The 25,655-nt window shown below is 40.6% G+C and overlaps 1 protein-coding gene across 1 annotated transcript in view; it reads left to right on the top strand.

The window, feature by feature from the left end:
* Positions 1–25,655, top strand: part of URB1 (URB1 ribosome biogenesis homolog) — a gene marked incomplete at its 5' end in the record, with an annotated part of 53,811 nt that overhangs the window by 5,914 nt on the left and 22,242 nt on the right. The window contains 17 exons of the mRNA XM_080613084.1: positions 1,020–1,105; positions 3,039–3,164; positions 4,024–4,154; positions 5,218–5,413; positions 6,698–6,835; positions 7,234–7,407; positions 8,027–8,177; positions 10,682–10,804; positions 12,985–13,097; positions 14,606–14,725; positions 17,680–17,796; positions 18,437–18,575; positions 19,675–19,845; positions 21,104–21,300; positions 21,860–22,084; positions 22,632–22,811; positions 23,840–24,695. Of these exons, the coding sequence (XP_080469210.1) occupies positions 1,020–1,105; positions 3,039–3,164; positions 4,024–4,154; positions 5,218–5,413; positions 6,698–6,835; positions 7,234–7,407; positions 8,027–8,177; positions 10,682–10,804; positions 12,985–13,097; positions 14,606–14,725; positions 17,680–17,796; positions 18,437–18,575; positions 19,675–19,845; positions 21,104–21,300; positions 21,860–22,084; positions 22,632–22,811; positions 23,840–24,695 (3,243 nt within the window). The remainder of the gene's footprint in view (positions 1–1,019; positions 1,106–3,038; positions 3,165–4,023; positions 4,155–5,217; positions 5,414–6,697; positions 6,836–7,233; positions 7,408–8,026; positions 8,178–10,681; positions 10,805–12,984; positions 13,098–14,605; positions 14,726–17,679; positions 17,797–18,436; positions 18,576–19,674; positions 19,846–21,103; positions 21,301–21,859; positions 22,085–22,631; positions 22,812–23,839; positions 24,696–25,655) is intronic.

Here is a 25,655-nt window from a genome sequence, read left to right as displayed (position 1 = left end):
GCAGGACAACTCTTACGTACTCCATTAGACCACTTTTTTATCAATGAATTGAAAGACCAATGTAATGTCCTTTGCATCCTTTATTGAGGCATTACAAGAGTATGTTAGAGCCATATTTCATAGAGAATATGCTCAAACTGAACTGAGAAAGAAGAGGATGCAGAAAGCTGAATCTTACATACGCTTGGTTAATACTCAATCCCTTATGAGCTGAAGATAACGTAAAACTTCTATTGACTTTAGTAATTTGAAATCTACCGCTGATGGTTCTCAAGTTGTGAATTGTGACCCTTGGTAAGGTTGTGAAAGAATTCAGGGGGGATCTAGAAATACTCTTAAAAGAAAAAGTAATTAGCTGTCAGCAGTTTGTTTCTTCTAAAGTGAGGGAATGAGAACAGACCATAGTTACTTCTGCCATTTGCCCTACCCTGGGGGCTGCTGATTTCATTTGATTGCTCACAGTTGTTCAGCTCTTTAAAGAACGGAAGGTGGCAGTGCACACCTAGACGCAGTTAGCACAGCTGGCTTTTATTCCCCTCTAAGATACTGCAGGTCTTTATAAACTGAAGTTCTCTAACTTTGGGATGCACAGGTGAACCAAAAGATGATGTATGTGGTTGGAGGTGTAACCTCTAAACATTAGAGAATCACTTGGTGAAACAGTTGTGAGTCCTTCAATGGAATGGATAGGCATTTACTCAGATTTAACTACTCCATAGTACATTGGTGCCCAAAGTACATTTGAAGTTGACAGATGTTGTTGCAATAAGTGTTAATAACCAAGTTGGCAAATTAGCTAGTTATTATGAGAATAGGTTTGGCAGCATTACTTGTTCATCACTGTAGTTGCAGACACATCATCCTTCTTAACTCTGACTGCAGCCTTTTGGTTCATCCTTAAATATAACAGCAAGGTAAATAATATGACATTGAAGAGAAATGGATATGAATTCCCTGAAGTGTTTTAGGATGAAAATAACTTTCACTTCTTCAGTTTAACATTTGAAATGTCTTCTTAGATTTCATACCAGATATTCTTCGCTCTGAAATAAAGGAGGACAAAGTTTCTACTGTCAATCTTCTACTTTCTACACTAAGAACTAAGGTATGATATGCCCTTGAAATTGTGTTGTCTCTTGTTTTCCATTTTCTTAGCTGCTGGAAACAGTTTTGCAGTAATTTCTCATAAATTGCACAGCTCTTTAAGATGCTGGCACTGTGCTGCTGCTGCTTCAAGTTTGTCAGTGTGTCCATTACTGATAATGTTTGTTGGAGGTTGATGTTATGGCTGTATTACTGTTTCAGGACTGAAGCCTATTATGCTTTTCTGCTGCCATCTTTTAAAGGAAGTAATTGCAATAGCTTGTACTTGGATGCTAATTTCAGCTCATCTTTAGTGTGTGGTGTCCAGCAGATTCTGATTGTTTCATGGGTCGCAATTGCATCAGTGCCAAGCCTGAAGGTCAGAAGATCTGGAGTCTTTTTGGCCCTTCCAGTAGAATTAAGGTTTTGTCCTTCAATTAATGTGTCTCAGGCCAAAAAAGGGAGATCAGCTAGATATGAATAGGTTTGTTAGCTCAGAGCTAAGAAATGATATAACAGTCTTCTTTCCAGGAGAAAAAGGATATTGTGTGGTTTTAATATGGGAACTGTGACATGAAGAAGGTTTCTAGGAGTTGTCTGGTTGGAGTTGAAGAGTGTATGCTGCCATTCCACGGCCAGTCTTGGCAGAGCTCTGTTGAAACCACATCCTGTGGCCCTGGTTAGCTGGTCTTGTTTACTGATAGGATGGCAAGCTTTCTGCTGCATGAGATAAATTTGGTCAAAGGTATTTCTTGAAGGGGTAGTGGAAGAGGGAAGATTTATAATAAAATTGTCTTCCCAAGATCAGAGAAGTTTTTGTGAAAAAGCAAGGGTACATTCCACCTGCTACCAGAATGTGCTGTTGAAGAGGTAAGGCTGCTTGCTTTTGAAGTTGTCTTTGCTAATTCTCTCACAGCAGACAGACATAACCTTGTGATATAGTAGGGTTGAAACATTAGACTTGGAAGCAGGAATTGCTGAAGGGTGTGAGAGTTGGTTTGATCTCAATTGCTTTTCCTGTGCTCTGTTGTTCCTTAGCTTCTAAGCATGGCTATGCCTCTTTCACTGTGATTCACTAGCTTGTTGCTGCTGTGGGTACAGCAACCACACCAGAGATTTATTTCTATAAAAGTATTTTTAAAAATGTTTTTATTTCCTGTATCTATGATTGTTGGATCTGTTTTGAATAACTGTAGCAATGCTGCACTAACTGTTTTGTGACCAATTGAGAGAATGAAATAAAAAAAGTTGCAAATTTAGAAGGTAACCATAAGAGCCTGTCTCATACTCAGGGTTTTCACAACTGACAATTTAAAGCCAGAAATATTCTTTCTTTTCTCTGTTGCAATAACCTTGGAAGAAGAAGAAAAAAAAAGCTAGCATTTAAATGTAAGATAAACCTCTTTGAAATTACCTTTTCTACATGAAGCTTTTCCCACATGGGAATTATACATCATGTACTGTTACGTTATTGATGAAACCTAACATAGGGTATGACTTCTTCAGTTTAGCAAGGAAAATGAGAATTACTAAAAATGCAGACAGGAAAACACAGTAGAATAACTTTTGAGAACTTCTTCCACTGTGTTTTCCCTTTCATTTAAACTTCATTTATAGCAGGTTCTACTATTTCTCCCAGCAGCTTTCCATGCTCCTAGCCTGTGGCTGTGCTACTCTAAATGCATTCTGTGTTCTTTAGTCTGACCTGTCCAGCATGTACAGTATTTGCAGAAGTTGGTGTAAAGTCCTATGGCTTCAACCATATCAAGATGGGAGTAGGAACATATGGGAGAAGTGTTAGCAGGACAGGCAGAACATTTGTCTGCTGTAATGAGGAGAGTGAGCTATGTATATAGTAGAAGAATGAAGTGTATTGCTAGTTTGCCAATATTTTGTGATAACTTGAAATAAATAGAATTGTTTGGTTTTTTTTTGTTTTTCCCCATTGTTTTCAGGTGGTTCAAAATAAAACTATCACCAAAACACAGAAGGTGCGCTTTTTTACTGCAGAAGTGTTGATTCACATTGCTTCACTTTACCGGTGGAATGGGATTACTGATGTCAGCCCTGGCGATTTAAAGGTCTGGTAACTTAATTCTTTGTAATTTCTGGTCATTGTCCTGCCTTTTTTTGATTTTCCCCCTTCTTGCAGCCCACAGTTAGTAATAGTTACCAGTTATTCTAACCTTGATGAGCTCAAGAAGAGGGATCTGGTGAGGCTACTTAAAAAGAGCTGCTCACTTTCTGCTGCTTCTCACCGCTTGAGGAGGAGAGTTTGTTTCCCCTCCCTGATGCCGGAACTGCGGTGCAAATCTGTTAACCAGGGACCAAGGGGTCTTAGGTGTGAGTACTGTATTCCATTTCCTGGACACATTTGTATCTCTATAGGAGAATATATCAGGAGCAATGTTCTTATCACATATCTTATTTCCATCCTGCACAGTGATCTGCTATGAGAGCTAAATTCCCAAGATGGTTGCCAGACTTTTCAGCTTACACTGTTTGAGAGGTTGTCAGGGTTTCTGAGGGTTGAGCTCTTCCTGATTCTGCTAGTCTGTGAAATCACACTCCTAAAGTCATAGATGAGGCAAGAATCAAGGTTGCTGCTGGTGGGGATGTGTTAATAGTGCAGATGTTTTGTCATCTTCTTATAAATAGTTTACAGTTTTGCTTTTTTATTTTTCTTAATCCTGTATCTCTTTCCTCCCCTTTACTGGGGGAATATCTAAGGCATGGGGAAGCACAGTGCAAAACAGTAGACAGATTTGACTGTGTTTAATACAGAAACTGAAACTTCTGTTGTTAATCTGAACAAAAGCTAAACTCTTTTAGCATTTCTTTAAAAGGAGCCTCATAAAATTTAGAGTGAAATTGTTGTAAGATTTTTTTCTGTGCTATCAAAAATCGTATGCCTTTTTTACTCCTTTCTGATTTTTCTAGGTGACTCAAGGTTCTGAAGAGGCGGGAAAGATGATGGTACGGGAGCTTGTTCATAATTTTTTGATGGACCTTTGCTGCTCTCTGAAACATGGCATAACTTTCTATGATCCAAGTCTTGGAACTTCTGGCAAGTAAGTCACTGGACAGCTGAGATTGTATGTGAACATTTTCCTAGGAACAAGACGGACCTCACTAATTATCTTGTTTGCCTTTCCAGGCCTTTGCAAGTAACTTTATTGAATTCTGCTTCCATCTCTCTTCTATGGCAGACAAAAGAGATACATTGAGGTTTTTTGTTTTTAACTTCCTAAGATCAAACTATTGGATCTCCTTGTACCTCAGTGTACTGGAGAGTGGGCTGCCCTATTTGTAGGGGCTTAGCCAATGGTTGTGTTTCTCTGAGCTGTCCACCTGTATAACTAGATACAAAGTCTATTCTTGTGAGGTGTGATTTTGGACCATAGATTTTTTTGATGTGACAATAAAGCATCAAAGCTGCAGTGTTCACCAGATGGTGGTTAAAAAACTAGTCTAATTTGCATTTTGTAGAGTCAGACATGTCTTATCCCAGATTTAAGCAAAATGCTGACATGGATTTCAGTAGTGCCAGAATTTGGCCTGCAACACCTAATCTGGAAGCACCCCTTTGCCCTACCTTATCCATTTGACAACTAGTTGAAATATGTGTGCATTAAGATTATGACTGGTAGAGGAAATAATTGAGACTATGCTTCACGTTAGCTGGGCAAAGAAGGTACTGATACTGAGTTGTGTGACAGCAGGTTGCTTCTTGCTTTGAGCAAAATTTTAATTGGTATTTATCAGGTATTTATGAAATTCTCACTTTGTTTAGGGACATATAGGAGAAAGCTTAAAAAAAAGGGAAAAAAAGAACTGAAAAACCACAGAAAAAACCTTCCAAGTTAAATATTGAATTTTAATTCTACATTTTTAGCTTTGTGACGTTTGTTTAGAATATTTCTGTGGTTTTAATTCAAAGTAATTACTATTTGTCATGCAGGAAACCTGGTGGTAAATTCAGCTCTTATTTTCTGAGTATAAATGTAGAAATTTTGCCAGCAGTGTGAGAGGTCTTGCCTTGAATTTACCCCAGCTACAGTTGGCGGAGTTGCAGGGTTATCACATGTAAAACGTAAGGATTTGTTTTCTAAAGTACTTTTTTGTCTTCAACAGGGGAGGAAATGTGGTGCTTCTGCACTTCCTGCTTGGTTTAAAAACTGCAACAGAAGATGAACTGGTTGCGGATCTCATGGTGAATATTCTTAAAGTATGCCCGGATTTATTGAATAGATACTTTAAGGAGACCCGGTATTCCTTTGTTCCTAGACTGAAGTCTACTTGGATGGACAATATGAAGTTACTCAGAAAGGTATGAGTATGAATGATGCATACCACCTCTCTACAGAAATACCCAGTTCCAATACTGTTTTAGTTTTTTCTTATCCTTCCAAAACCTGAAGTATTTTTTATTAAACAGTAGTGCAGAATTACACAAAATTGTAACAGGAAAGGTGGATAAAGTCAAACAGTCCTGACCTACAGAAAAGTTACCAAGCCAAGGAACTTGGTAGTAGATTAGTAAGCTTGCCTTTGATAGCTTTTATTGCAGATATTATAATGCCATTCGTATGTAAAATTTGATACAATTTAGTACTACAGAGCCTGGCCAGCCTGTGATGTGGCCATTTTAGGTATAAACTAACTCTGAATTGTAAATTTAGCCAAGGTCTTCCTACTGACAAAGAACAAGATTTCATTGATTTCAGGGGAATTAATCTGAGGATCAGGAAGTCGATTTTTTTTTGGTTATGTTCAGAAGCAGCTGTTCTATATCAGAGGAAACTCGCATGTCTGAACATGTCTTGGGTTCATTGAATGTAAAGGCACAGTGCTGCAGAGTTTATTAAAATCACTAGAAAGCAGACAGGCACAAGATTTCATAAACAGTGATTTTAAAAACAAAACAGTCCAGCAGTGGGAAAGTTAGGTGGCTGAGGTTTAAGTGAGCTAAACAGGAAGGACTTAATAGTTCTGATGTAACACTGTCAATTACTGTACATATGTTAGGAAAGAAGCAGCAGGATGCTGTTAAATGTCAAAGATGGTAAATGGAGTGGAGGAAATGGCATCCTGTTTTCTGTGGGTGCTGAAGAAAATGAACCATGGCTCAGAGCCACAGCTGCTTTAACAGGTGTAGACATAAAGTAAGTTAGGAGGTCATTTAGTAAAAAGCTGTGCACAAGCCAGGGGGCTCTATAAAAATTTAACTAAACTGGGAAAGAAGGAATTGGCATAGGAAGCAGTGAAAAACATCACAATGATATATTTTTTGAAATGTAGCAACACAAGCTCAGCTTGGAACAACTTTTATCCTTTCTGAGTGTTTCTCTTCCTCTTTGTTTAGCTTAAAATAGGCAACTAGGATGTGTAGTCTGTTGAAAAGGGGTGGCCTTTAGCAGGGGTGCAGGTCACATACTGCTGTTCCATTTATGAACAGGTGTCTGGGGGGCGCTCTGTAGCAATTCTGCGTAGGAATTGGCATTTAGTGCTGTCATTACTTTTGACAAGTCAAAACCCTTCTATAAAATGCTCCCCAGAAGAAGCTGTTGTCTCCAGGGCTATGTGGATGTTGATTAAATTGTTTTTATTTCAGATCTATGAGGCTCAACCAGAGATCTCCAGTTCTTTTAAGACTTCAGAGTTTATTCCTCTTCCCAGGTTGCTTTCTATGGTGATGGTAACAACAGTCCCTGCAGTGTGCAATAAAATAATGTTCACCCAAGGACTAAATGTAAGAGCAGTCTATAATAATTCGGTCTATAATATTTTTCTGTCCCATTTAATACTGTTTGATTTGTGTGTAATCATCCAAGAAGTTTCTTAAGTTGGTTAATTACATATTTTTTATGTTGTCTGTCCCAGCATAAATCTGGCTTGGGAAAGCACTGGAAAATGAACTAAAGCCCATTGATACTGCTTCTGGGAGCCATTCACAAGTACCAATTCTGCCAATGCTCACTAGTGGTTTTAGCTTGGAATCTTAAAAACTACAGATTCTTTTCTGCAAGTTAAGGTTTAGGATATAATTAATTTGTTAACAAATTTTAACATATATATGTAGAGTACAGATTATGTGCAAAGCATAAGAGGAAGCACTGAAGGGTTATTAATTCAACTTCTTTATTTTAGTTATCCAGCACAGTAGTGAAGCACAGCATACTGTCACTTGTATCAATGATTCTGAGAAGAGCCTTGAAGAATATTGAGTACTGTTTGAATGAGGAAACTTGGCAAAAGTCAGAAATCTACACACTATCAGTGATGCAGGAATTTGTACAGCTGTACAGAGAAGCCGTCAGCAAGGTACAAAGTAAAAAGAAAACTGGGGTCTAACATGAGTTGCTTTGCAGCAGATAACTAACTACTCCTCTGCACTTTCTGCCCAAATGGTTGTGGTCTGACAGCCAGGAGATAGTTTCTTTGGGCAGGGGAGGGGAAGGCTACGGGTTAAAGGTGTTAATAACTGATGTGGTAGTAGTCAGCATTTCCTAACACAGCTGGCTGATGGAAATGCAAGTAGAAGTCTGTTGTAAGACAGATTTGTAACATTGACAGCTATTGTACTGCAAACAAATTCCAAAGCAGGCTGACAGCAAAATCTCCTGGCTGAAGTAAATTGTAGCCAGCAGAGCTCACTTAGAAGTTACTAAACAAGATAGCATTTGAATTGAAAGTACACCATGAGGATGAAGAACCAAACATAAATTTTTCACAGGAAACTTCTTCAATAAAATAGTCTTTCTCGTACTTATGTTCTGCAGAAGTGAAAGTACATTACTTGATTTCATGTCTTTTTCTGATTGCATACAAGGTCTTGGTGAAGAGCAGCAAATCCTCATGTTGACTGGTTGTGTATATTTTTAATCACAGTAGCTTTGTCTCACACAGAGGAGCTGTCACAATTTACTCTTTTTGCTTTTAGGTTTTACCAGACATGAATAATCTAGTGGCTGTCTGGCAGTCCTTTCTGAAGCAAGGGAGAGAGCACCACAGTGGCCAAGAGGAGAAAAGGGAAGGTGATGCCCCCACTGTGAAGGCAGTGACTGAGACAGCAGAAGTTGCTGAACAGCATGGTAGGCAAAGCAGGTGGAGTTACCCCTTCTTACATGTATGTGAGTGACAGTTGTGAAATTCTTATTCTATGTAAGGTTGTTATCTGCAGCAGAATGCATATGTCACTTGTACATTTAATATTCATCTTTGCATTTTTTGGTTCTTTGGACAGTTTAATTCTGACCAATGTCAGAATTGCCTAAGAACACAGTTTGACAAATAGGCTGCCATTGCTAATAAGAGGTTAAAGCAGTTTTACTTTCTGCTGTCACAGAATCACAGAAGGGTTGATGGTGGAAGGAACCTCTGAAGAGCACTTTGTCCAACCCTCCTGCTTAAACCTGGTTGCCCAGCACTGTGTCCAGACAGCTTTTGAGTATCTTCAAGGACAGAGATTCCACAACCTCTCTGTGCAACCTGTGCCAGTGCTTGGTTGCCCTTGCAGCAAAAAAGTGTTACCTGATGTTCAGAATGAACCTCCCATGTTTCAGTTTGTGCCCATTGCCTCTGGTCCTGCCACTGGGCACCACTGAAGAGATCCTGGCTGTGTCCTCATTGCACCTTCCCTTCAGGCGTTTACGTACATTGATAAGATCCCCCTGAGACTTTTCTTCTCCAGGTGGAACAATCCCATCTCTCCAAGCCCTTCCTTTTAGGAAAGATGAGTGCCTTCATAATTTCTTGTGGCCCTTCACTGGGCTCTCTCCAGCATATCCATGTCTGTCTTGTACTGGGGAGCCCAGAACTGGACACAGCACTCTATGCGTGGCCTCATCGGCACTGAGCAGTGGATCACCTCCCTCCACCTACTGGCAATGGTTTGCATAATGCAGCCCAGAGTACAGTTCACCCTCGTTGCTACAAGGGTGCATTGCTGGCTCATGTTCAATCTGGTGTCCACCAGGACCCCCAGGTCCTTTCCTGTCAAGCTGCTTTCCAACTGGATGGCCCCCAGCATGTAACTGGCAAGTGGGGTTGTTCCTTCTCAGATGCAGGGCTGTGTAATTCCCCATGTTGATTTTAACTGCTGTCTCAGACCTTCCTATCCTAGTAGGAGTACTTTGCAGCCACACAATTCAACAGGCAGGGAAGCTGATATGCCTGAAAAATAGTTTTTTTAGGGATTTTAATTTTTTTTTTGTTTTTTTCAAGTAGTTCCTGTGGCTGCACTAAGGTTTGTGTTGGTGTAGCACAGGAGTAGAAACATGCGAGTGTTGGAGGAGAGAGAGGGAGGGCTGGAGTGAGTGCTTCAGTTTTCCTTTCAAAACCAGTGTCCCTCCTGAAGGACTTGTTTTCATAGTCCCATTGCAGGGAGCTGGAAGTTTTGGTACTCTCTGTAGCTTGGCTAGCAGCCTGCAATGTTTTGCTTATAGACTGAAGAGAAATCTACAGCCAGTTTCATTTCCTTCACAGGGCATGTTCCACAGTGAGACTTCCTGGAGCAGAGAGTTTTTCAGTGTATGTCCTCCTATGTGTAGCTTTGGGCAGCAAAAGAGTTGTCAACACTGACACTCCAGGGCTCTTCACTGGGGGACTGCCTGGTGAAACCAGTGGAGCAGCTAATCTCTAAAGTACTGTAGCTGTAGTTTCTTTGTATACTAGGGTGATAATACTGTACTATTACTCTCAGCTCAGTTTTACAGCTTTATTTGCACTGAGGCCACTAGGTAATTCTTTTTTTTAAATGGAGCTCAGACTCAGCAAACAAAGGCAAAGTTTATGCATGTCATCCATCCAGTTCTTCATAGCTCCCTGAAGGAGATCCAGTTAACAGGAAAAAAGTAGGTGTTAAAAAAGTTTTGGCTGCCCTTCATTTATTTTGCTTCCTTTCATTAGTGACTGGATAACAAGGAGCTTTTATGCATCCTCACATTATAAACTCAAAGAATATTTAACTGCTGAGATAGCTTTTCCTAAGAAGTAAACAGCTGCCTTAACTGGGGTTGATGTTTCTCTCATACTTGTCATCCTCTTGCCAAAAGGTCACATTGAGAAAGTATTATTTTGAAAGAGGGAAGGGAAAGAAAATAACCTTTAACTGAAGTAATAAATTACTAACAAATTAGCGTATTGGCTCCTGCACTTCTCCAGTCAAACCTACCTGGCATTAGGTAAAAATAGTGTCCCTGGCAGCCAGCAATGTAAACATATCCTTCCCTCCCCTTTTTTCCCCTCTTGTCCAGCCTTAAAGAGCAGTGAGACTGATTGGATTCTTACAGTGAGTGTTAAAATATTGAGATTGTCTTTAAAATCAAATTAGAAATGACAGTTGCCAACTTAAGCACTGAATAAGCTGATTTAGTTTTAAAAGTATTCATGCAGAAATGCTGGGGAGGGAAACTGGGGATTCTCTGTTTGGTTGGGGTTTTTTCCATTTCTTCTTGTTAGTGAGGAAGATAACTCATAATTTCATAAGAAGTCAGCTGGAAATACATGAGTAATTTTCCTATTGGGTAATGTAGGTGCTACACTGCTTTTTTGGTATGAAGGAAGGATAAACTAATTAGGTAAACACTTCGTTTAGGTTCAGATGATGCCGAGACACTGTTTCTGAAAGCTGCGTTGCTTCAGGTCATATGCCTTTATCAGAAGGTTGTGCCCCACTTGGTAGCACGGAGCAACTTTGATTTTAGCAAGCTGCTAAAAGGTATGTGATGGGTATTTCTGTTACCTTCATTATTTTCTCTGGCTATTTACAAAGTCCACAGGAGAAAAGAATGTTTGCTTTTCTGTGTACATAGAGAAAAAAGTGGTTTCTAGAAGTAACCAATTATAGTTTCCTCATTGTGTTGACATTTATTGTTGCTATTTCTGCAGTTCTCTGGCACTATGCTCTCCTAAATTCCATAGCTGCTCTGATACACTCGTTGTAAGTGGAGGTTGTGCTACCGTTTTCCTCTTTGTATGTTGTATTCTTGCAAATATTTGGTCTTTATGTGGTTTTGATTCTAATGTTTCTGAGAAAGATGTATGTCCAACTCTTAATGAGATATAGGTGTGTAATTCTCCTAGACCGATGCCAACAATCCTAACATAAGAAAGCTATTTCCAGACTCTTATTTGCCACAATGATACAGATGTTTGGTTGGTTTTTTTTTAACAGAATAGGTCACAGAAAGTTTGAGGTGGGGGAGAAGCATGTGCCAATTCACCAGTCTCCTCTGAAAGTCTTTTAACATTCAAGTTTTTTTTCCATTTGCTGTGTTTTAAATTATTTTATCATGGTTTGGTAGTTTGTGAGAAGAAGAACGTTATTGTATATGGTGTTATCTCCCATGGAAAATCTATGTGAGGAAGCACTTTAGCAAAATTGTTTTATTTTTATTTCTGATGTAATGTTCACAGAGAGTATTTCTCTTCATGCAGCAGAAATAAATAGAGATGTTCTGTACCTGTACCTTAATGCAGCAAAGATGATGAGCCATAAACTGTGGGCTGTGGGCAAGATCCTACAATACTGCTTATAGTACAATAAATACAGCTGTTTAAAATTGAGACTGGAGAAGACAGCAAAATGTTGTTTGGGCATCACTGCTGTCTGAGTGCCACCAGAGCTTGTAGGCCACCCAGCTAAAGCAACTATCTGTAGTTTAGGCACATCTGGGATGTGTAAGGATAGCAGTTATGTGAATGCCTTGATTAAAGTCCGTCAGGGAAAAAGGGTCTTTAAACAACTCCCCTCCCTCTAAATCATCTGACGTATGTGTATGGTTTTTCCTCCCTCTGTCAAAGCATATTTAATTGGTTTGTATACTTGGTGACTTATCAAATCATATACCCTGTTTATCCCATTATTTCTTGCATTGTTCTGCTTTTTTCAAAATGGACAAAAAGCAGGACACCTTTTTATGAAGCACAAATCTCCTGGAGGTTATGTTTTGTTACAGTATTAAATAATCAAGTTGAACAGGCTGGAAAATAAAGTGTCATTCTCAAACAAATGTAATAAAGTGAGCCTGGATATTAATTTTCATGAAAGAACATATGGTAGAAAATGATGGTATGAATTAATCATGCAACCTTGTTCTCTCAGATGCTAGTTTGAGAGTTCTGTTGTTCCTTCCCCTCACCTTGATTAAAACGTGCACTCCAAAGGCAGAATGTTTTTCCACCTTGTAACAATATGTTGTTTAAACAGCTGGTACAGTTTTATTGTTCGGTTTTACTGTTGGCTAGACTTTGTAGTGACTTTGAAAAATTTACTGTTCTCTCTAATGTGGTAATGTGGACCCCAAGATAGTACACAGACTATGGAAAGCACACTGACACCAAAGCTTTATATAGCTGATCTCTGTATGTAACTGAACTGCAGCTAAAGTCTGGGCAAGTCAGTTTTTGGAGCACACTGGAGCACAGCACAGCCTTGTGACCTCTAAGGAGAATAATTCTGAGGGTACGCCATAGCAGTTTTTGTGAGCAAATGATAGAAGTGATGAAGGGAGAGACACAAGGTAAAGTTCGACTGCCTGTAGCAAATATTCTAATAGTATAAGCATTAAGATTTGTTACTGACATAAATTCTGTATTTTGGTTTCCAGTTTATCCATCCTCTTTACATCCTGTGGGACACAGCTGATAGAATAGATTTTGTATTCCATTGCACTAGTGATGGCTTGTGCAAGGGGCAGGTGTTACCACTCTGAGGGCTGGATTCCAGGCTTAGTTTGGCCGAACAGTCATAGTGTGTTTGAGGATCTCGTGGTGTGAAAATTTGTGGATTGCCAGCTTACCTCATAGTGGTGGTTTGAAGCCCTAAATGATTAATGTTCCTAAGATCTCAGGAAGATATACCAAAATAAAGTTCATTGTATTGCTTTCAAACCTTAGGTATCGTCACTGAAAAGGGCCTCCGAGAGGAGGTTCCTCCTGTGCTGCAGCACCATATACTGAAAGTGGCTTTGGAACTTCCTGCAAATAAATTTGCGTGGTTCAGAGTACAGGTAAGAGACGTCACAGCAGGTTTATGTTTCTTTGGCATACTGTCCTCAAATCTTTACATCTGGCACTGCCTAGGTGTAAACTGGTCCTAGTCCAGTTGCTTTAGGAGGTTGGCGAGCCATGACGGGCGGCGGCGCGGCGTTCTGCCGTCGGTGCTAGAGGGCGACCGCGGGGCGCGGAGCCCACCTGGCTCCGCGGCGCGGAGCACGGAGGTAGAGCGGAGGGGCTGCCGCCGCCATGGGCAACGCATGGGAGCATGGGCTCGCAGCAGACGGAGTTCAGGGCGCATAGCGTACCTCTCAAGCTGCCCATGCCCGAGCCCGGTGAGCTGGAGGAGCGCTTCGCAGTGGTCCTGAATGTGATGAACTTGCTGCCTGACAAAGCCCGGCTTCTGCGGCAGTATGACCCTTTTGTAAAACCAGCAGGAGTTATAGTCTTAGTACTAGTGAAGAATCCTTCCTGAGATTAAAAGTTTTTCTGCAAGGACAGAAATTTTTGCCTCCCTGATGAGGGCTGGACAAGGTTCCTTCAGCTCTTCTTGTCTGGATAGGGGCATGAGTGAGAATTTGCTGGTTTCCAGTCGTGTGGGAAGCCCGAGATTTCACTCCGAGGAAATGAGCTGCTGAGAGGAGCCATCCCACCCTGGGATGGCTGGGTTTTGACATTTGTTAAGACTGTCCCTCCTCTCCGTAATTACTGGAAGCCTTCAGGGCCCCTGCTCTCCTCTTTACTGCAGCCTTGTAAAAAAAGAATGCTGTAGAGGGCCTGATTTTTATGTCTAGAGAAAGAAGTGGGCCTAGCTCTGGGGGGAAGCAAGAAACCCCCATGGGTATTGTGACTGTGACCCTGCCTTTTAGGATATTTTCTGTCCCCTCCAGTTCGCGATAATGAAAAAATGAGGAGAGGTAAGAGCAAGCAAAGAAAAACCTGGAAATGGGCAAAGAAGCTACAGTATTTTCTTGTTGTTTTGCCCTTTGAGTAGAGAGAGGTTTTAACTGAAAAGAGAAAAACCAAATCTGACAATATCACAGAGGGTAATGGTTGTTAGACATCAAATACGAGCCAGTGAGAAAAGCAGGAGAGATGGCAGAAGGATTGTCACTTGATGTTCTGGTAGTGTTCAGCATCCCTGTGACTTGTATTGTTTTCCTTTTCTTTAGGGGTCAGTCTTTTAAATTACTACATTTCTTGTTCAGACAGTACTTGTAGGAAATCTGAATTCCTGGAAATAACAGAGGGAGGAAGGTGGCTTTATCTTGGGCTCTTGTATTTTGGGCCCTTGTATTAGTTGGTGTTTCTGTTACTCGTCTCTTCTTCCACTTCCCAAAAACCAATTGTGCTGATTTTTGTGACTCACTGAATGCAAAGTAGTATAAATGATCCCATTCATTTCTGGCCTTAGTATATTTGGGCAAGACTATAAAATAATGTATTATGTACCTGCTTCAGTGCAACGTAATCCTGTACAGTGTTGCTGTGCCAGGGAAATTTTAATGTATTTTTCTTTTAGGATGTCTCTGAGACAGAGAATGTATCTGGTGAAAAATCAGTATTCTATTTGCTGATGAAAATGTTTGTTACAAGTAACCAGTCTCATCTGAAAATTTCAACCAAAAAACTGATTGTCAAGGTAAGTGTTTGATCTGCAGTACCAGGATATTCACTATATCCCATTGGTCTGAAATTTCAGAATTGTGCATTTTTTTCTTAAAGCATATACCCTTACTGTGTATAGTTGTGTAGCCAATAGCGTCATATTTGGATGACTGTCCTTGGAATTTGTTGTCAAATAACTACCTGTTAAATAATTATTGTATGGAAGTAAATGCGGTCGACTTAATTTGCTGCAACAGTTGACAGAATAGTAAGGAAGATGTCTTTAATGTTTGCCCACCCGCTAGGCTGAATTAATTGTGGTACTGTAATAAATCACCATAGTTTTGTGCCTGCAAAGGTCTTGATGTGGATCAAGAAGAGGTGATTTATTTTATTTTTATTTTTATCTTCTAAGCCCTGAACAGGGCTTCTTGAGCAGTGTTCCATGGTAATAGTGGCATATAAGTTTGTATACAGCTTTATGCACTTAACTTCTGTGTTTAGCTTCAATCACAGGGTGCAATTGTAATGTTCAAGGCACTAAACTAAAGTTAGCGTAATTGAATTAGGTGTTAGTTGGCCTTGATCCCTGCAAGGGGTTAAAGTCAGGCTAACTTTGTCTCACAGTAACTAATACCTCAATCAAAAGCTACCCAGTACAGTTTTCCTAGTGTATTTAGATTCTTTTGCTGAGTGGAGATGTGGGCTGCCTGACTCATTCTTGTTTCCTCTTTTAGATTCAGTGCATTTCATTTTCTCTGAAGAGAACACAGGAGCAGTGGAGTTAGGGCAGTCGTGTCAGCAGAAAGGCTGCTAAGAATAGATGTTAATGAGTGTGTTTTGCTTATTTTTCAACACAGTGCCATATAATTGGAAGGCATGTTTTTGGATTTCACATTCTGTTCCTGCCTGTTTTCATGAGAGCTGCAAGTGTATTTTTACTTCGAGACTGCCAAAAATAGTTAATTATTTAAAAATTAATCTTTTTTCTTTTTTTTTTGTTTCCCCTTTCTTTAAATGAATTGTCTTGTCAAATTATTGTAAGCAGCAGTGTTCTTTTCGTAGCTGCTGGTGGTGTACACAGAGTAAATGTAGAGCAAAAGAGCTGTGATAGCTTCCTTTTTTTGTGTGTGTATGTGTAGAAACAAAAGCACAGATTCATCCCACGTAACTACAGTCATTTAGTGTAGGTGCCAGAGTTAGGAAGCTGGTGAAGGTTTCTGCTCTTGTTGAGAGGGAGGGGCAGACAGTTCTACCATTGTGCAGTTCAAATCGCCTGTCATCTGGATTGTCCTTCAGACAGCTTCTCCTCCTTCTTCTCCCTCCTCCTCCTTTTTAATTTTACAGACAGAACATAGGGTCACCAAGTTCCTAATTCTGGCACCTGAGATAAGGAGCTGAATTTAGAGAGCATGAAAGTGGGCAAAAATTTCTAAATATGTTAAGGACTGATACTTGAATGTGGTAAAATTGTGTCTACCTCACCACCCACAGCATCTATGAGTATGCCTACACTTTTCTCTGGACTTTGCTGTTGTCATGACTCACTGTTCATTTATTTGACTGTTTACCCATCTGCTCAACTCTTCTAAGGGCAAGTAGCCTGGTTTAGATTTAATTTAGCAATGGTTTTCCTTTATATTACATCAGAAGTTTTCAGAAGCCTCCCTACAGTCTCCTCTTAAGGGTATGTTGCCTTTTTTTTAGTTGCTGTAATGGTATAAAGATGTACAACCCTCTTAAAGCATTATAGCTTGCTCCCCTGATATTGTAAGATTTACTAAGGTGAAGGGAATGGATGCTTTGTGTCCGGGCAACTTTGACCTCAGTAGAGTTTTTGCTGACTGACAACACAAGGACTTCATAGGATCACAGAAGGGTTTGGATTGGAAGGGATCTTAAAGCTCACCTAATTCCAATCCCCCTGCCATGGGCAGGGACACCTTCCACTAGACCAGGTTGCTTCAAGCCCCGTCCAACCTGGCCTTGAGCATTGCCAGGGATGGGGCAGCCATAGCTTCTCTGGACAGCATGGTCTATGATTCTAAGATGGACTGGCCCTGGCTGTGGCTCTGTGCTGTTGCTTCCCCTCTTTTGTATCACTGCACCACAGGCCTTGAGCGGTGAAGCAGCAGAGGGGCTGCTGCAGTGGGCAGCATTACAGGTAGCACTCTGGCTTCTAGGTCTGGTGCATATGGCCCCAGCATGTGCTTGATTCCTATGTCTCAAGTGCTTATAGAAGTCTTGTATTCCAAATGCATGGAATGCATGTTCATGTGAGATGGCCTTGTGCTCTGCCCGGTCCGATGAATAGGTGTTTGCAGCATACTTGAATGGAGTACACATGGGATCCATCCCATACACACGGTCAGTGTGAGGGCAAGAACCAAGTGGAGGTGTACTGAATTTGTGCAGCAGACAGCGGGTGAGAGGAAGAGAGGCTCTGAGAAGACAGGAGCAGAAGTTGCTCTCATCTGATTTTCCCAGTTGTGAGAGAGTAAGCTATGTTTTGCCTCTTGCTGTGGTCATTTGTAATGCCCTCCTTTATCTGCCCCAGGACTGCTTCTTGCCCTATTCCTACAGTGCTTGTGCATGTCTGGCAGAGCTCTGGGTTTCATTTGTCAGCTGTGACAGAGTCGTGCCTCAACTGTTGATTTTGCTGAGAGCACAGTAAGAAAACAGCCATAATGAAGATACAAGGCCTTGGTCCTTGTCACAGTGAGGCCAGTTTATACAGTCATGGGAGATTTTGTTTTGAAAAATGCATTTGTTTTTACCCTTTGTTATGCAGTTTGAGTGGTCCTAGTGAGTGGGAATAAGGCCTCTTGAACTGAGGAGTGAGAAGAAAATGACAAATATTTTTCATCAACCTATTCTTTTCTTTCCAAGAAGAAAACATGAAATTGCTATACTAAAAGGTCTGTGCTTTTTTGGGGTTTTGTATTAGTCGTTTTGGGTTTTTTATCCCGCCTTTGGCTTTCTGGACAGGTTTTACGTGACAGCGGAGTGTTTGAGTACACGTGGAAGGAACTTTCAGTTTGGCTGGAACACTTGGATAATACAAAAGAAGACAAAAAGGAGGCAGTGATTCAGTTTTTGGAAAGGGTAACAACTGTTCAAATTAGCTGGATAAACAATGCCAAGAATAGAAGTAATGGAAACTAATGATTTTGTTGCTATTGTTGAGAAACCTGTCAAATATCGGTAGACGAATTCTGAGAAAAGCAATGTTTGTAATTCTTTATACCGAGCTGGCATCTTTCTTGTTTTGGGTGGGAGGACAGTAAATGATTTGTAGGAAAATTAAATCCAGAAATACAATTTGTTACTACAGCATTGTTGATAAAAGGGTGGAGTAGGTGCCTGGCAATAATCATCAGACCTGCCAAAATTATCAGACCTAAGTAAATGATAATCTTTTACAAGAAAACTTGACATTTCCTGTTTACTCTTAAGGATGTTGAATGCCCAGTGCTTCCTTTTCATTGCAGTTTCCTCAGGGACTCAGTATGTGGTAGCACTTTGGGTACGAAATTGTAGTGGACATTTCTCAATTCATTTGACCCAGTGTCCCATATACAGCAGCAGTAACCATAGGCAGATTCTCGCAGAACTATATAGAAATTGTCCTAAAACTTTCCCAGCTTCCAACCGCTTTTAGCACATGGTCTTTCTTAACAAGATGTGGTTCCTGTAGGCATAATAGCCTGTGTACTTACGTTTCTTTTGCAACCTTTTTTAACAGATCCTATTGAAACTGGTGACCAACCCCTACCCGTATACAGATAAAGCAGCAGACCTTGTTCAGGAAGCAAGTATGCTCCAAGTTAATATGCTCAAACAAGATTCTGATAACGTCAGCATCCCCATCTCTCACATTGATGGTATGTGTCAGTTTTCTTAACAGCAGAGAATTCCAAGATTTTGTGCTAAATTTTCTAGCCCTGATCTGCAAACTGAAGACTGATAACTGTAGAAATCCTGCTTAAGTAAGGACCTACAGGATTGATCCCTCCAGTTGTATTTAGTATTGGAAGCAGAAGTCTGAATTGCAAAGTTACTGTTTTACCTCCAGAAGTAATTGCTGATGCAGTTACACTGTTTGAATGGTATTTTAAACCTCTTCAGGCTCCTGCAGCAGCATTTTCTAACTAAAATGAAAACAATTATAATTCTTTTCTCTGGGACTGCTCATATCTGTTCATCCAGGAGGAAAGGGGTGGGGTGCCCAGAGAACTGTTTTACTGCCAGGCACCCAGCTAGATTTTTGCTGCTCCTGCTTTCTGGAGTCACAGCATTACTGCAGACAAATTCAAAAATTATGCAGGTGTGGACACTTGGACAACTTACTATGCGCTAACTTACCATAGCTCTTCTGCTAAACAGTCAATATGTAGGATTTTACAGTACATAAATGTAAGATAATTGGGCAGTTTAAGTACCAGGTGGATCAGTTCCCTTGAGTTGACTGTATTGCAGAGATATAATGCCAGCCACAGAATAAATTTCATCTTCTTCATATGTTAAAGATGTCTGACTCTTTCATGACCAAGATTTGGTTCCCTGGCCATGTAGAGCTGAGAAACTCTTCAAGGACTGCTCAGGATGTTCTTTTAATAGGGAAGTGGCTGCTTCCTTCATACATTCCCCCCCCATACACATTTCCTGTTGCTGTTATGCTCTGATAGTCCTTACCTAATACAGTCATGATAGCAGTAGGTGATGCACTTCTTCCCTTCCCTTACTTCTGTCAGCTGGACAGCAGTGTTGAAAGGCAAAAAGTAAAGTTAAGCACATAATAAGAGACAGTGATTTTTACAATTGCATTTACCATGGCATTGCTAGACAAATGTGTCTCTTACCCTTTTTTCTGCTTTGGGAATTCAGAAGCTGCCTTTTATTTCTTTAGTGCTTTATTCTGCCTCTGTTGTTTCCTATTTAGTCTGAATCTTCTGCTTACATTTTTTTTTCTTCACTTAATAGATGTTCTGGATATGGTGGATGTCCTTGTTGAGGGCAATGATGACTTAGATGAAGAAATTGGGTTCACTTTAAATGAAGATATGATTATCCAAACATTTCCATTCAGTGCTGTTGTCCCTGCAGCATTAGAAGCCAGGAATATGTTGTTGCTTCAGACTGAAAATGGAACAGGTACAGACTTTTTTTTTCCCTATGTATTGTCTATGATGGTGGAATGGAATTGGGATCATTTTTACCCAATGATCTCCTCAGGACATTTTACCTTCATTGCAAGCAGAAGGAGGTGCAGATAGATGGTGTTCCCTGCTCAAGAAAAGCATTAAAGCTTATGAGATGCTTCTAGCCTTTTTTCCCTGACCCTAAAGAAGCTTGCTTTTGGCTTCTTGAGTAGGGAAAATCACTGGAAATGCAGGCATTCCATAAACTGTTGTTTGACTCTAGGGAGCCCCTACTGTGGGAAAACAAACTTGCCCAGGTTAGAAAAAGAGAGACCACGTTTCTCTTGTGAGATGCAGGGAAGTGGAGGAGGGAAATGAGCCCCAGCTCTGAGTGTAGTATAGAGGGGACTGAGGAGCAATGCCGGCACTGTTCCTGCATTGACAGTCTTGGCCTGGAAACAGCTGTGCTTTAATAACAGAGTATTTTAAGCACAGAGTATGCAGATCACAAGAGGAAGGTAGTTTCAATGGCTGTAGGCAGCTCTTCCACTGAGATCAGTCAGCAGGGGAGAGGGGACTGGACTGTTGAATGAAAGGATGCTTTTTTCCAAAGAAAATTTCTTCGGAGACGGAGCTCCAGGGGTGAATGTTGAAGAGTTCTACCACCTCCTCGACAAAAGGATTGATGGAGTGAGGAGTCACAGGGGCACCAATTGACCTCAGCAGGATTTGTCAACCCCACAGCGCCTCCCTAAGTCCTGTGTATACTTGGCTGTTGTGTAGCACATGGGATGAAACTGAAAGTCACAGTTCTGGAAGAATATCCTCCATATTTAACCAGTGTGTGCTAAACCTGGCTGTTTCCCACCCCCACCCCCTCACCCCACCCCCCTACAAATCAATTCTCTTAGGTGGTGCTTGGCTGGGATCCTTATCCATCAAAATACAGACAAGTTTAGCACAACACAGTGAAGACGGAGTTAGTTTTATGCTTGTCTGGAAGGAAACAGGCCAACCTGAGCAGTTATCTTGAAGTGAGTTATTATTTAATTCAACAAGGAGTACTGTATGGGGGATTTTTTCAAGATACCTCAGGATCAGAAACACTTGTCTAGTTTATCACAATCACCTTTTAATCCTATTCAGTGCTTTTCTAAATGGTGCTATTTAGCCTGTTGCCCAGGTCTTAAGGAAAGAGGGTTGCCCTAGTGTCTGTGCTCATGGAGATTACCTCTGTCAACAGAAGTTTAATTTTTTATTTTGCTTTTTAGGAGCACACATCGTAGAGTATCTTGTTGCTGTTTTTACTGACCTCCTGCACTCTCAGAGAGAACCCCTTGCCCTCTGCTTGATGTTCCAGCTCTATGATAAAGATCTGCAGTCCCTGAAAGTTTCTAAGTATCCTCAGCTCTACCGATTTAACCAATATTATAAACTCTGGATACCCCAGCAATCTCAGGAACCTGTGGTACGGAATACCTGAAGTCATTTGAATGCTTGAGCCAGTATTACCTCACAGTGTATAAAGGCTACATTTCTATCAGAAAGTGCATTTACATTAAGCAAATTCTGTATTGCTTCTTAATCACACTGAGACACAAATTTGCTCAAGGGCTTTTCTCTAACAATGCAAAAGGTCTTTGTTGTGGTTGGGAAGTGAAGCCAGGGCTTAAAAGAATGTACCCAGTCACCCAGACTACAGCTCCTCATCAGGCACAGTGTAGCATAATGTGTGATGTGGCCCAAGAAGCCAGTTTATGGTGGCTGGAGTTCACCTAGGTGTGGGTTGGGAATGTATGGACCAGCTGTGCTAGGTGCTGTATTTATGTTAACCCAGCAGTAACAATGTGCAGATTCCCTATGGAACACTTTTGAATAGCTCTGTGATAGCAGGACTGTACACATGTGCTTCTGAATCTTCAGTCCCAGTTTCAGCACAGAGCTCATTTCAAAACCAAGGGAACTGGAGAAACTTTTGATTAATTTTCATTTTTGTTTTTCTCTTAATTTTTTTCAATTTCAAATAGTTTAAAAAACCCAAAGGGGTATGCAAAGAACCCGCTGTGGCCCTGGATTCTGTATTTACAACTTTGCTAAGAGAAGCCTATGAGAGAGGAAGCAATACCTTACTGGAAGATGATATCCAAACAAAATTGAGAGACTTGGCTTCCCAGCTCCCGCCTGAACAGCTTTTGTTAGGAGTAAAGCATGTGTTGCTATACCTGAAATCCACAGTGGAGAACTTTGGCAATGTAAGAGCAGTATTGTGATGATATTTGGGTTAATTTGTTTTACATTAATGCAGAAAGTACAAATTTTACTTGGCTATTAAAACTTAAGGACTCAGTTCTACAGCTTTTTTGTGTATTCAGCCCTCACTGAGGCTGTACAGCACCAGACAAACTTGTATGTAATTTGTAAACAAATATCTGTCCTTCTAATTGTTGAGGAGTTTTGGATTTGCTTTGCATGGGTTACCTTACTGATCTGTGCAAAGTACATGTATACTCCAGATTTAATTCAGGTCCTGGAGCTCCATTAGAAGCCTTTCCAGAGGGTGAAATTCACTAGTCTGTGTTAGAGCTGAAGTCAAAGTATAGATGAAAGTCTATTAAATATTTATTTGACAACCTGAGACTTTTCTTAGAATCATGTTTTTACAGGGAGGAGTGATTTCCTTCCCCCGAAAAAGGCTGTAATCTGGGAAGTTCTTAGTTGATTTCTGTTCATGTTGGATAATTATCCTTCTGTTCCCATCCTTCTTTTTTCTCGACTTCTGAGGTGTCTGTATTTTCACAGCTTAGTAAAACTTTTGGTCCTCACCTTATTGACCTCTATGTGGACCTGCTGAACAGCTGCTTATGCCGGGGAAATCAGATAGAGTTAAATAATCAGCAGAAACAAGAAGAGCAACGGACTGAATCTGGTCTCTTTATGGATGAGGAATCTCTGATTACAGAGGAGTCTTCAAACGACAAGGTACCAAATCCCTTGATGCACAGGCTAGAATCTCACCTGTCAGTAAACTTTGATTTGATTTATTCTTTACGGAAATAGTCCTAAGTTTTGCTGAGCCATTAACTAAAGCAAATGATCTTAAACACAAGCAATTTTGAGCACAAATTAAGTTGCTATATTTTCACCAATCACCAAAACATGGAACTGGCTAAACTTGATAGAGAACAGGGGATGTAACAAGGATCAGGCTTTGTGTGTTCTGTGACTTAATAACAGTCATGGGGATTTCTAAGATTTCAGTTAAAGTGTGTCTGTCAAATGCTTGCTATATAATGTCTTGAATTGGATTTTACTGCTCTATTGAAGCGTTACTGCTGCTTTTGCCAGGTCCTTGGAAGGGCAGGGAGTGAACAGAATATCATACACTGTGTATTTCACAGAGTTGTATTGAATGGAAACAGGTTGATGCAGAAAGATGCTGTTAAGGTCTAGGAGGAGGACTTCAGAACTTTGAGCACGTGGTGCAGCAGTTACAACACTACTGTGTCTGGAGATTTGACTAAGCTGCATCATCCATAGACTCACCCCTGACCTGGAATACAATCAAGATTGCTCCTGACAGAGATCACTCACCTTTGCAGAATTCAATTCCCCAAGCCCTGTGTAAGGCCTGGTTATGAAAATTATGTACTTGGAGTAGTGAATTTTGCCCCCTTTCATGTGTTCCGTGGATTTGTGGGGATTAGAATTGTATGTTCTGGAGCTTGTCAATACAATTCTGTTTTCTACTGGAAATGTGCTTAGATATGCAGAGAATGTTCAGTGGAGGCATGACTCATAAATGACATCATAAATGTTGAAAGAATGGTATTTCTGTGCTTGTAATTTGTTAATATTTTTATCCTCCAACCAGTTAATAGACAATTTCATGTTCTGCAACTGTAATTAACAAGTTCTGGAAAATAGGCAGATGGATGATTTTTTAATTTATTTTTTCCTCTGAACTATAATTATCCATTCAGTGATACTGTTACAACCATTTGTTACAGACACTAGAAGATGCACTCACGTCGATTTTCAGACATCCTACGCTGGAGAGTTGGTTTCTGGCTTTAGAACAACGTTCTCTTCCTCAGTCTGGTTTAAACCCTGTTGCTGTGAAGCTCCTGTCAGCTCACCTCAATTCTGGTGTGCTCCAGCTGTTGAAAACAGGTGCCCCGATGCTGCAGAGCATGGATCACAAACATGTGTTATCCAAGTATTTTGAAGCTATCACAAAAAGTGTCCTGAAAGAGCTACAGGTAGAGGGGAAGGACAGAAGCCAGGTGTCTGCCAAGAAGTCTCACCAGCTGGAGTCTCTGGAGGAATTGCACATATACATGGCTGCAGCTCAGCTGAAGGAGATCACTTTAACCATGCTGCGACTTCCTGAGATGAGCTTAACTACTTGGGAATCTGAAAAATCCCCTAAAAAAGGGAAAAAATTGAGCTTCTATGGACAGATTTTGGTGCAGCTCCTCACAGAGAGCTACCAAAGACAGCCCCAACAAGGAGAACTACTGTTATCCACAGAGCACATTAAAGCTTTGGGAATACTGATGTCAGCATCAGCCAGCAAAGATCTGGAGAAAGTTTTTCTTCAGGCACTCCATAGAGAGCCAGTCCTTGCACACGCAGTCAGTGTAGAGGTGCATGTTCATTGCCTTAACCAGAGGTCAGAAACTTCCCTTGCCATTGTGTGCATGCTGATAAAATACTGTAGGACTCACCTGCTGCAGTTTGAGATGTGGTGTCTGAGCAATGCCACTGGAAAGTACCTCAAGAAAAACATGGAAAGATTTCTTCCACTCATTGATGTGTATTTGCAGTGCAGAGACCAGTATGATTTAACTCGACCTGCTGCAGGTAAAGCCACAGCTGATCCCTGTTTGTGATTTGGGAGACCAAATTCCCAGTGCAGGCTCTACTGGCCTTGAAGTCTTGGATCCTCTGCACAATATCACCACTAGTGATAAAATTCATGTGTCTAACTTCTAATGATTCTCTTACAGGTACCTCTGGAGCATAAAAGCTAAAGCAGTGTAGTGAAGGTTGGCTGTTAGACTGATGCAAACTGCTCTTACAGTTGCTTTGTCCAGTTTTCTCTTTTGAAGCACTTATTATTATTTAATACTTTGTGCATGTGAAAATCTGTCTTCATACTCATCTTGGTTTAGATGGGAGGTAGAAACTTTTTTTCTCAGGCGTAGATAGAACACTGTCTGGTGAGTGGAATGCTGTAGCCATATGGTTTTGTAGAATGTAAGCTTTGACTTCTACAAGTGTAAGAATCCAAAACTTTCTTCTAAAATAAATCCCCAAATATAGCTTCCTACAGTAGTGCCTTCCCAAGCTGGCAGTCCGAAACTTTGCAAATCAGCAGCATTAAACGAACAAGACTGTTTAATTTTCTAGCAGTGAAATGATGGATTAGGATTCAACTCAACAGAACAGAATCACTTTGATTTCATTTCTCTCATTGCATAGAAGTGTAAATAGCAACAGAAACAAGCTGACTGTAGCTGTTGGTGGAGAAGGCTAGCTTTATCTAGGAGAAGTTAATGTAGGCAAAAGAACTTGTCAGCACACAGGGAAGTAGAAGATGGTTAAAGAACAAAGCATTTCTCTAGCACCTAATGCACACCACTGGTTTCATGCTCGAACACTAGAAGGGCAAACTGCTGTCTGGCTGACTTGATTTATAAGGTCTCTGTTAGCTGTCTGTTGATGTGAGAGAAAATTTCCTTTGAGGCTATGGTCAGAGAACTGGCAAAGTTTCATCCTTCCTGACGTGCAAGGACATGGCTTCTTATCAGGAAAGCTCTG

Source organism: Psittacula echo, assembly GCF_963264785.1.
Source record: "Psittacula echo genome assembly, chromosome: 3".
Lineage (NCBI taxonomy): Eukaryota > Metazoa > Chordata > Aves > Psittaciformes > Psittacidae > Psittacula > Psittacula echo.
This window is presented reverse-complemented; position numbering and strand designations above follow the sequence as displayed.